Raw genomic sequence first — 12,361 nt, forward strand, 5'->3', positions numbered from 1 at the left:
GTCTAATCAAACTATAGCCCAAATCTATTTGCATTCCACACGGAGAAACACAAGGACTAAAATAATAAAACAATTATAAAACTAATAATTACAAAATCACATACATAAATACATATAATAATTATGCATTAACACATAACTAAATTCTCTATTAATCACAAATAAAAGATACAAAAACATATAGCAACTAAAGCAAACTCATTAGATTGAGTACCAATATAGCATACATCTTTATCAAACTTAACTTTATGACCAGCATCGGTAAGTTGACTTATACTAACAAGATTGTATTTCAAACCATCTACTAATCGAACATTAGATATAGCAAACCTGTTATTACCAATGGTGCCTTTTCCAATGATTCGGACAGTGTTAGAATCTCCAAGAGTAACTAAACCACCTTCTTTGGAAACTAGAGATAGAAACGTGGATTTATCACCCGTCATATGACGTGAACAACCACTATCGATGATCCATTTATTTCACGGAACATGGACCTTCAAGCAAACCTACAAAAATTGCTTTATCTCTTAGGCACCCACTTAACCTTGGGTCCTGGTTGGTTAGTATCACAGATCTTATATAAATGTTTATCTGATTTCTTAATCCACATCTGAATAATATTAATGGATGCATTAGCAGATTTATATCTAGCAGACGATTTATAAGATGACTTAGAAGAGTGGCCCTTGATACCACATAATCTAGATTCAGAAGTAGTGTGACCAGATTTGCCACAATCTCGACATTTTTCATAAGGCATCTTATACTTCATAGGAGATCGCTTGTAACCACCTTGAAATGCACGTTTCTTGATTTATTCGTATCCTAATCCTCCTTTATCAAGAGAAGATTTGCGTTCACCAAGTAAAGCATTCAGAGTTCCTTCACCATGAAAATATTTTGCTAAATCTTTTTCAAGCCGTGCTACGTTCTTCTTTAGTTCAGAAACCAAGGGGTCAGGAATACTGTCTCTTTTGACAGTTTCTGGATCAACAGAGATTGACTCTTTCTTCAAAGCTTCAAAACAGACATCTTTCATCTCAATCTCATTCTTGAGATATTGATTTTCCTCAGTAAGTTTTGAAACCTTTTCAAGCAAAGATTTGTTTTCTGCAGCCAAGGCTTCATCCTTCATAGGATCATCCATTTCATTAAGAACTTCACTTAATGCTTATTTTAAATAAGCATTCTTTTCTCTTAGCTTCTTAACCTGGACTTGCAAATTCAACATAGATGTAGATACATTCGAATTATATTTTATATTCTGTACCTCATCATTGTCACTGATACTGTCCTCGAGTCCAGCAAAGCAGAGTTGAGCAACTCACTACTAAAAATATGGGATCAGACATCGGTTCTGAACCGATGTTAAAAAAAAACTGAACCGATGTCTTCGCGTGTGATGTTAAATGTCATCAGGCTTTGACATCGGTTCACAGCCGATGTCTATTACAGTGCTATACATCGGTTTTAAGAATAATTCTGATGTCTTTGCAACAAATTTCAGCTTATATTACAGTATTTCTAGGTGAATATGAGTATATTATGGGGTAATTATCCATTAAAACATGAAACCTACAAGCTCTAAAAGATATTTTTTTAAAAATCTTTCAAACAAACCGATGTGAAAATCTAGATCAGACATCGGTTATGTTGTCTGACCGATGTGAAATGGTCCATCAGACATCGGGTACTTTTATCAACCGATGTAAAATAATGGGTTAGACCTGTTCAAATGCAGCCCCAAAACCCCCCCCCAAAACACACTAATATGTATGAACAACCCCCAGAAAACACATAATTAAAAACAGAACAGAAACATTTACATTTACATCAATGTACCTAAAACATTGATTTACATCAGTGTACCTAAAATATTTAATATGACATAAAATTCCCAAAAACAGGACATAAAACCCCCAAAAAGAAACAAACATAAAACCCCCAAAAACATAAAACATTTACATGCACAAAGAAGAAAAACAGTAAAGAAGAAAAGAAGATAAACATAAAACATTTACATGCACAAAGAAGATATTAAACATAAAAATGAGGGAGATAAACAGTAAAGAAGTAAAGAAGAATATACCTCCGGATGCTTTCAATGTTCCGAAACCCCAATGTTCTAAACCCTCAGTGCTCCAACCTCCAAATGATGTCTACCTCCAGATACTAGCTCCAACCTCCAGATACTAGCTCAATTTCAAGTTTAATTTGCTCTAATTTGAAGCTCCAAATCTTGAATTAGAATTGGGGCTAAAATTAGGGTTTCAGAGAAAAGAGAGAAGAGACGGTTAACAGAGACTAAGGTAAGAAGAGAGAAGAAAGGTAAGAAGACTAAGAGAGAAGGAGGGGAGAGATGAGAGAGACGAGAGAGGCGCCGGTCGGGGAGAGATGAGAGGCTCGCGGGAGGTTTTTTGGAAAGGGGGGAAAATATGTTAAAGTGAATTTTTTGTTAAAATTAAAGGGGGGAAAGTGTACTGAAAAGCGGGGGGGGGGGAGTTAAGTAATTTTTATTTTTTTTAAAAGGCCATAGACAACGGTTAACAAAATGAACTGATGTCAAAGTTAAAAACAAATTTGTGGCCTTTTTAATTTCTGAAGATAGACAACGGCTACTAAGTGAAACCGATGTCAATATGCGTATTCAACATCGCTTTTTACAAAACCGATGTTAAACTGCATTTTAACATCGGGTGCATTACATGCCGATGTCTAAGGACCGATGTCGTATCTACTATTTCTAGTAGTGACTTATCATCTGAATCAATCTCAACATCAGATTTATCATCACTCCAAGTGATTAATGCCTTCTTTTTGTTCTTCAGCTTGTAGCAGTCCTTTTTGAAATGCCCTTTCTTTCCACATTCAAAGCATGTATCATTGCTTTGATTTGCTTTATTCTCCTTGCTTGAGTTAGTTTTAGAGTCCTTCTTTGGAAACTGTGACTTCATAGGTCGTTTAAAGGCACTCCGTTTGGCAAGAAATTTATGAAACTTCTTGGTCAGAAGAGCAATCTCTTCATCAGAATCATCAGGAGACTCATCAGCTTCAGCATTGAGTGCAATAGTCTTTTTACGATGAGCTTCATCTTCTTCATCATATCTACGTAGTTGATTTTCGAATTCTTCCAATTCACTGAAGAGTGTTAAAGTGTCCATAGTCGAAAGAAGTGTTGAGTCCTGCAGAATGGTAACTTTTGGAGCAAACTTCTTTGGCATTGCCCTGAGAATTTTCCTATTGATTTCAGATTGAGGAATGATGCTTTCCAATAGTGAGATAGAATTCATAAGTGTCAGGAATCTTCCTTGAGAATCCTGTACGCATTCATCTTTTTCCAACCTGAAACCTTCATAATCACTCATTAGTATACTTAATTTGACTTCTTGTACCTTAGAAGTGCCTTTGTGGCTAACTTTTATTGTATCCCAGATCTGTTTCGCAGTAGTACATGCAGATACTTTTCGTAACTCGGTAGCTACCATGCCATTAAGAAGCGAGTTCATAGCTTTAGCATTAGAATTCATTGCATTCACTTCTTCAGAAGAAAGATCCTTGAAGGATTTGGGCTTGCCATCTTTCATAGGAATTGTGAAACCATTCTCAACAGCATCCCATTCAAAAGCATCACGCTGAAGAAATATCTTCATCCGCAATTTCCAGTCATTATAGTTTTCAGCACCTTGGAGCAGTGGTGGATAGTTATTTGAATACCTATCTGGTTGAGCCATGGATCGCTAGCAAAATAAACACTAAAAAGAGAATTAAATGAACCTGGCTCTGATACCAATTGAAATTTAAAGGGCTCGATAGATAGTATTATATTCTAACTGTCAAAACAAATGGGACAGTTTCTTATGCAAATGGGACAGTTCCTTTGCAAATGAGACAGGGTATGGGACAGTCTCTTTTAACTGCAGAATGAAAATAACAGTAAAGTAAATGCAGTATGCTGAAAACTGAATAAGTAAAAACACCAGAAGTTTTCACTTGGTTCGGCCCCTACACCTAGTCTATGACCTACATCCAAGTCCCTATGCCAACTAACATAGAGAATGTATTATATCAAATTTAATAAAGAACTTACAGTCTTTCCCTTGATTACAAATATAGCACCCGAAAGAAACCCTTTCCCAAGCTAACTTTGCTACCTAGCCAACTGCTATTCCTGAGCCTTCTAGCTACCTTGCTATACTTTGAAATCAAGTTTTGCCACAACCCGGCACAAAGTTGATATAAATATACGCAATGAATAACAATGAAATATTACAACTCAAACTAGATCTTGTTCGACTGGATTTGTATCTCGGATATAATGAACAAGAAAATGTTTTCAGATGAAGAGAAATTGACGTGAAAGAATTAGTCCAATCTGAAATACTAGAGTTGTATATATATACAAAGTCTAACAGATTTTGTTTTCAAACAAGTGATAAGATAAACATTATCAAGAAGAGCTTTAAAAACATTTGAATGAGTCATGAAGATGATAATCTGTTAGAGTATTTGTAGAAAGATAAACTTAGTTAAAAATAGACATTGAAAGATTCAAACTAAGTTCAAGATAAGGTTTGTTTGAGAAGAGATTTAAATCCAGCCAAACTAAAATATACATTAAAAAACTAAACCTTATCTGCTAGACTTGCATTAATCTCGGATAGATCTTATTGAATCATTCTGTTGCATTGAGATAATCCATTCTGTTGTATCATCATCAGAAATCATGAAACTAACATCACCCACCACGACAAGTGATACCGTAATAAGTAGCACGCACAAACTTCCGAGAATTCATGCTAAAATTATTAAAAATTTGGATCACAAATCACCACCCCACTTTCAAGTAGGCAAAATAATAAGCGGATCACGAACTGTTGACAAATATCAAGTAACTTGCAAGTCCATCCAAGAAAATATGTAAATATAATCAATTAATTAGGCATTTAAACTATAATTTTATTAATTGAATTTAAAATTAAGTTCCAATAACAATTTAAAATTTTATAAAAAAATACTAAATAAAAAATAAAAACCTTATTTTATAATAATAAAATCCTTATTTTATAAAAATAAAATCCTTATTTTATAAAAATAAAATTTTATAAAAAAATACTAAATCTTTAAATATAATCAATTAATTTAATTCTTATTTATAAATAAAATTATTCAAACAATTACGTAACTTATAAGTATATATCTATTTATCACTTATAAGTCATTAGTTAATTTTAACTCATAAGTTACTTATTTTAAAATTTCCTAAACGAGCACTAAATAAAAAATAAAAACCTGGAGGGGAAAGTTAGGGGTTGTTTACTTCACCAGTTTTTCAGGAAATTTTTCTTTAAAAATAGAAAATTTTGAATATGTGTTCAACTTGCATATTTTCTAAAATGAAAACTAGAAAAATGGAATACACTATTGGTTAATTTATAACTAGAGAAAACTGTGAAAACAGTTTTTTATTATTTTCTAATATAATAAAATAGAAAACACCTTAAACTCACCATGTCGACCCACATTCTAACCCTAATATACACGTTCACTACTTTTTTATGTAAGATATACATAATATAATAATATATTATTTTTATGAATCATACATGAATATATGAATATTATTAATAGTAATACAATTAATATTATTAATATTAATACATTTGTTTATAAAATAAAGACAAAACAAATTCACATAAAATTTGAAACTTTTATATTAGTGAAACAGTTACAAATAAATTGTTAACATAATAACGCATAAAATATGATATATAATACAAATATTGAAAATTATATAAAATTAATTAAATAATTTAAAAACAAGTTTTCATCATATAATTTTTGTTGACAATAACATTATTTACAATTATTCATTGCTTACATAAAAGAATTATATATTCTAAATTAAAAAATGTTCATATATAATTTTTTTTGTTTAAATTAATTTGGAACTTATTTTCTAATTTTTCAATAATTTTCTTAGAAATAGAAAAGCGAAAAATTTTAGAAAATTGAAAAAAAAAAATGGAAAATTTTCTACTGCCCCGACCCGGCCGGGTCCGTTGAAAAAAGAGGAGACCCACTTACTGAAGATGAAGTTAAAAATTTTGAGGATTAAGACACAGAGAGAGAGAGATGACGGTAATGAAGACTTTGAGGATATTTGTAGCTCAGGAGCCTGTTGTTGCGGCTTCTTGCCTAATTGCTGGCTTTGGTATTTTTACATTTATCTCTATTTTATTTTGAATTCAAGTTTTTATAATGTTCTTGTATCTCCCAAACCCTAATTTATTTCTCAGATCGTTCAATTTAATCTACATTTTTAGCTTAAATCGCATATTGTTTAGCTGAATCCGAATCCCATCTCGATTTGCTTAATGTTTAACTTTAACGTATCGTAGTCGTTATATTTTAATTGTTATTATTGATTGTTTATGTTTACATGCATTGTATTGTTGTGTTATGTGATGCTTGTTTATTTTGATGTTGAAGGCAGATCATCAAACTTTACTCAACTGCAATTGTGTCATGGCTTCGTGTTTTGGAATTAAGTCGAATTAAATTTTTATTTATTTTATCGTGCACACTGGTTTGTACTTGGTCAATTTAAGGAAAAAATATCACAACCGAAGAATGATTACGTAAAATTGGGATTAGATATTGGGGAGTGAAAGTAGGAGAGAGTCCAAGGTGGTTTGCTTATTAGCTAGATGAAGAGATGGATTACTTATTTAGAGTTACTGACTTGAAAACGTTCAACATCAACTTATAAACATGTCGTACAATTCTTTACTAGTTATGTAAAGTGCATATGGACATCCTAATTGTTATAATTTCACATTCAAGGATATGAATTTTTGTTTTTACTTTGTCTGCAATATGCATCCGGTCAATTTAGAAATTAGCAAATTTAAAAATTAAAACATTTCGAACTGTTTAGCATTGGATTTAAGTAATCTATCCCCCACACTGTATCACCTCGTGGAAATTCTTGGCTTAGGGTTTGTTTTCTTTCAGGAATTATGTTTTATAAGATAGTCACTTAATTATATGTAACTGTCTGGTATCCTCTCTTCATATATTATATTTAGTTTGTAGATGTAATTGTTATTCAAACTCTTGTATGTAAATCTGATATTCTTTGTTCTTATACATGCAATTTTCAGATGTGATGATTTTATGGAATATTAAAAGGCTTTTATCATGAATTATAATTTACTAGTATGGCGAGAAAATTAAATATCGTGCATCTAGTAGTCCGCACATAAAACGGAAAACCTTGTAGCATCTATGCCGCCTTTTGTCTTCTCAGCTACACAATGGAACCTTGTAGTTAGTATGTTTAAAGCTTAGTGTTTAGCATTCAATCTACTGAAAACCAGTTATGTAAATTTGAAATGCAACTGTAAGCCAGATTGCGAGTTTGAGTTTTTTATTAGATAGTTTTTATCTTTTGATTTTCAGGCCTCTTTCTTCCAGCTGTAGTGAGGCCTATGCTGGATTCTTTTGAATCATCCAAACAAGTACCTCAACCTGCTCTGAGTGATGTAAGTATAATATTTGGAAGATTTTATCATATATTTACTTTTTTATTTGGTCATTCTGAAGTTATTTTGTTGTTGTGTTAATATTCTGTCTAAAGAGTTGAATCGACCATTAAATCATAATGCTTGTTAAGTAAGTGATGTGCCATTAACTATAAAATCCCTAAAATTTAAACGTAACTTTACTTGTTTATCTACTGCTTCTTTGTTTGCCCACTAATCAGTAGTTGTGTCACAACTAAGGGAGTGACATCTTTGGCCACCCCACAGTGGAAGTGTGTGCCCATTCTGTCCCTGTGTGCTACTCTTGTTCTCTTAATTTGTCAATATACTACTTCATCCCGAATTTTATCCTTAGGGGGGCTGTGTTTAATATAATTTGGTTTACATATCTTATTCTCCTGACTACGGCTAGGTTAGCTGTAATGTTTGATGCTTATATAGCTAGATCACAGTTCTACTTGATCTCATTTTCTGTCATTTGTAAAACAAGCAACTTACCCTAAATGCGGTTTCTGATTATTTAATTTTTTATTCCTACAATGATTGCATGGTCCTTTTCGGTAACATTGTTTAACATTTCTCTGGTTGCTGTTTTACCTGTTTCTTCACCTAAAAGGTTTTGCTAGTACCCTAGTATCTGAACTTTTCATGTATTTGTATTTTTTACAGGTGGTTGCAGGTATGACAGGTAAAAAGCAGGGGTGATGTTGAAGTAGATTATTGTTTGTAACTTTTTTATCCCCCACCCATTTGTCTTTTCTCTCCAGCTTGAAATGAGAAATAAGAACCTTTGTTTTACGATATGTCCTGTTAAGAAAGGAAAACTGTAACCAAACACCTATCTAATTTTTTTTTTTTTTAAGTTTCTGTGCTTTTTGAGGTCATTGTATGATCATCTTGTCATTCAATATTTATGATTGATCCATTTAACTGTGCTTTTTTGAGGTCATTGAATAATCATTTTATCATTTTATATCTATGATTGGTCCATTGCATGCAAGGAATTGAGAATGATTCAAAGACTTGTCATGTGTTCTGTGAATTGAACTCTGGAACTGACAGCCTTTATTTTGCAAGTGAGGTCAGTTTATATATGCATGTCCATGATATAGTTGTTTGTGTGGCCTCGGTGTTGCTCCATGTTCCCCATAGTTATTAGCATAATATTTTTTGAATTAGATATATGAATTGTACTGTCTTTTAAATTGACACCGGTTCTGAGATGTATTTACAATCTTTGATACCAAATTTGTTTCTTTGATTTTTCGAGCTTTAGACTGATTGCTTGCATGATTGAGCATGAAATTTATTACAAAATAGATTTACTGAGGTACATTAGATTAGGGTGTCAAGAGAATGGATTCTTAGCATAAGGCTTACAGGTGCATATTACATGATATCTTGAGTTGTCTAGGAATCAGTAACCTGACAAACAAAAGCCCATGATATATTTCATATTGTAGATTGTTACATTATATAGAACCAAGTTACGTGACATACAGCAATAAAAAGTTGCAAACATATCAAACTTAAAAGATAATTTTAAATTTATGTTACAAGAGCTTAAACAGGCTAGGGCTGCCATTAGTATCCAAAGGAGAGTACATTAGACGATGTGAAATTGTTTCTTTGATTTTCTCGACTTCCATGGAATGGCATGCTTGAAACCCTCGCACATTGTCGCCTGTAACAAGAATAAATGTTAAGAATGTAGTAAAGTTTGTTGTTCAAAAACTTTTTAGAGGAAGTTGCAATCAGTTTTGCACATTCTTTCCCCTTTTCTTTTGGATAAGGGAAAGGCTGAGAGACAATAATGGTCACTTCCATTAATTGATGAAAAAGATATTATCGAGTATAGTTCATACTACGACATGCAGTTAGTTCCCAGGAATTGTCATCTTCAAAAAATTGGAGTTGGTTGACATTAAAGTGAGGGAAAAGACTAGTGGTATCTGTATTAAGTTTATATTGCAAGGACTTAGCTGGAACCCTAGAAGGATGACTGGCTGAGAATTAGAACTCAGCAGTCTTTTGTTGAATTTTCTCTCCAAAAGCAAATATTCTACAAATTTGTATAGTTGTTGATAACTTTTGAGACAACTACTTAAACAAAGATAAGATGACAGTCATAGTCAGAAAGGCCCATTGTTCTCAGGCCTGAGGGTTGTGTTCAATTCGCAACAACCCTTCTCTATCAGAAATAAAAATTTTGTCAGGTTAATGTTATCATGCAATTTAACACTAAACCAAACAAAACTGCCCAGCATATCTAGCTCGACAGTAGAAAATGAAAACTAAGTTGTACGCAGACAATTTCCCTGCTCTAAATGACGGTAAAAAATGAAAATGGGCATTTTCTCAACTCCTAACTAGAGAGGTTGCTGATGAAACTTAACACTTGTAATGTCAAAATCCTTCAGTTAACATGTTTTGTTTATCTTTTGGCCCAAGATAAAGAGTCAATACCTTGAGCGCTAGTTTTCCCTTACTTTTCATTATATGCAAACTGTCCGCCAAATGCATTTGGTCCCCAGATAAACATATTTCTTGAAAAACGTTTCACAGATACTGCTCATATTAACTGACATGAAAGATCATGACAGTAACTTTTTAGCATGCCTGATTTTTGTTTTTCAGTCATGTAATGTTATGCCTCTCTCTACTTATTAACAATAAGTTGATTTCATTCGCTTTGCCCTAAGTTGATTTCATTCCCTTTGCCCAGCAGTATTTACGGAATGTCTAAGGTTTCGAACCTTTTCAAAGACAAGAAGTGTATGTGAGTCACCAAGTGATTCCTCTGTATGGGTATCATCTACTCTCGAACATAGTTAAGGACATGGACTCTAGAACATGCAAGTAACGAGTCATAAAACTGCAACAATTATACAGAAATAGGAAATGGTAGACAAAAGAAGAAACGTACCCAAAAGTGAGATTTGCCATGAGGCAAATTGGTCATCTTTATTTTTGTGGGGGTGCCATTGCTATCACACACTTTCTCATCATCCACTTCAGCGAAATGTGACACGTCATCCCAAGAGGGTGAAATGACAAAGCTACCCTCTTCAGTAAATTCCTGTTTGGTACCCATAAGTTTATGAGACTTGTGCATTTGACCCCTAAAGTTACCAAACAGCCCTTTCTTACCCTTGTTTTCATTAAGAAACAAAGCACCAATCTGAACTCTCTCAGGACTAAACCTACCACTAAACCTGTAATCAAAAGAATCATGACGTTTGCTCCTGCTGAATATTCTGAATGAGGAGGAGAAAGTTGCATGCTTGCCCACATATGGACCATCAAGAACAGTAGTGGGGGAGGGTGTTTTGGTAATTAGCCTAGAGTACTCCATTGGTTGTAGCCTTGGAGGAAGCTCCAAGCATTTTTGGTGGGGTGGGAGAGGTACTAAGGCAGTGCAGGGTCTGGGCTTTCCAGGCTCTTCTTCCCACAGGAATGGAACTGAAGCTGAGGTTTGGTGTGGTGGAGATGAGAGAATTGAAGGCTTTGGTGATAGCTTTGGTGAAGGAGACAACATGAGTAGCTTAGGTGTGGAGCTTTCTTCTGATACCATCACTGTGTGTGTGTGTGTGTGTGTGTTTTTCTTTTTCCAGCTACATGTAGGAGGAGTGAAAGGAGTGTGGTGGGGAAAACAAAATAATGTTGTTGACTTGTTGTAGCTACCTAGTCACAGCAATATGGATGGCCCTAGATAGAAATAGGGAAAAGATACACATGCACTTTTTTTGGTGATTCTTTACAGTATTTTCATTTTTTGTCTGCTAGATATTTGACTAAACAATTCATTCTAGCCCGGAGAGGAACTGGGGGAGTGAAGTGAATTGAGCCTGGATCACTCTCATCTGTCATTATATTTTTAGTCTCAAATTACGGAAAAATATAAAATATTTTAGTTCCATTTCTCCTAATACTATCCGGTCCTTCCTAAATTATAATTCTGGTATTCCGCCGCTGCTATTTTCATATTTTCTTTATTATTTTAATTTGTATCGATTAATATGTTAGAACTAGAATTCACCAAATATGTACTACATTTAGGTTTGTGCACAGTGCTACCCTGAAATAATTGATATTTGAAAGTGCGACAATCTCTTCCAAACAATAAGTTATTATGAAGTGCTTGTATGGGCACCTTGCCTTGATTTTACAAACTCATGTGTACAATTCTCCTCTCGATAACAAAAAATATAAAATATTGTTAATTTTAAATTATATTCCGGAAACAGTAAATATAAGAAATTAATGAAATTGCAGTGTTACGGATGACAATTTGTACCGAACCGATGAATAACCGATCCGTACCGATCCGATCGGGTTTTACCGAATCCGAATATTTCGGGTTCGGGTTTGATTTTTAAACCCGAATCATTTTCGGGTCGGGTTTGAGTTTAATACATACCGTTCCGAACCCGACCCGAAATCCCGAAACCCGTTCCGTTCCGACCCGAACCCGAACCCGATCCGAAACCCGTGTTAATATATAAATAATATTTTATATTTTATAAGAAGTAATATATAATATAATATATTACTAATATTAGTACTAAAAAAGTGTGCTTTTTACAAACTATTGCATTCAAGTCTTTAAATCATAACATGTGTTAATACAAGTATACTAAAGGTCAAGATTATTGCATTATTTCACTAACAATTTTATTCACAGAGGTATGATTCATTGTCATCTCTGAACCCACTAATTCAATCCCAAAAATTTCAAAATCGTCATATTTATGAACACTAATCAGATCTTAGTAAATTTTCACCAGAATTTGTGCAAATTAAGTTGCAATTTG

At 33.4% G+C, this 12,361-nt stretch overlaps 2 protein-coding genes across 2 annotated transcripts; one reads left to right on the forward strand and one right to left on the reverse strand.

Moving 5' to 3' along the window:
- The first annotated feature begins 6,076 nt into the window (after nt 1-6,076).
- On the forward strand, nt 6,077-8,526 carry LOC141724022 (uncharacterized). The gene is made up of 3 exons (XM_074526007.1): nt 6,077-6,214; nt 7,465-7,547; nt 8,217-8,526. The coding sequence occupies exons 1-3, from the start codon at nt 6,136-6,138 to the stop codon at nt 8,250-8,252; spliced, it is 198 nt and encodes a 65-aa protein (XP_074382108.1). The 5' UTR covers nt 6,077-6,135; the 3' UTR covers nt 8,253-8,526.
- A 447-nt stretch (nt 8,527-8,973) lies between these two features.
- On the reverse strand, nt 8,974-11,244 carry LOC141724023 (uncharacterized protein At4g00950-like). Its single transcript, XM_074526009.1, has 2 exons — nt 10,474-11,244; nt 8,974-9,231 (listed from the first exon to the last, which is right to left on the reverse strand). Exons 1-2 carry the CDS (start codon nt 11,119-11,121, stop codon nt 9,154-9,156), a joined length of 726 nt encoding a protein of 241 aa, XP_074382110.1. The 5' UTR covers nt 11,122-11,244; the 3' UTR covers nt 8,974-9,153.
- Between the last annotated feature and the right edge of the window lie 1,117 nt (nt 11,245-12,361).

Source organism: Apium graveolens, chromosome 5 (genome assembly GCF_009905375.1).
Source record: "Apium graveolens cultivar Ventura chromosome 5, ASM990537v1, whole genome shotgun sequence".
NCBI lineage: Eukaryota > Viridiplantae > Streptophyta > Magnoliopsida > Apiales > Apiaceae > Apium > Apium graveolens.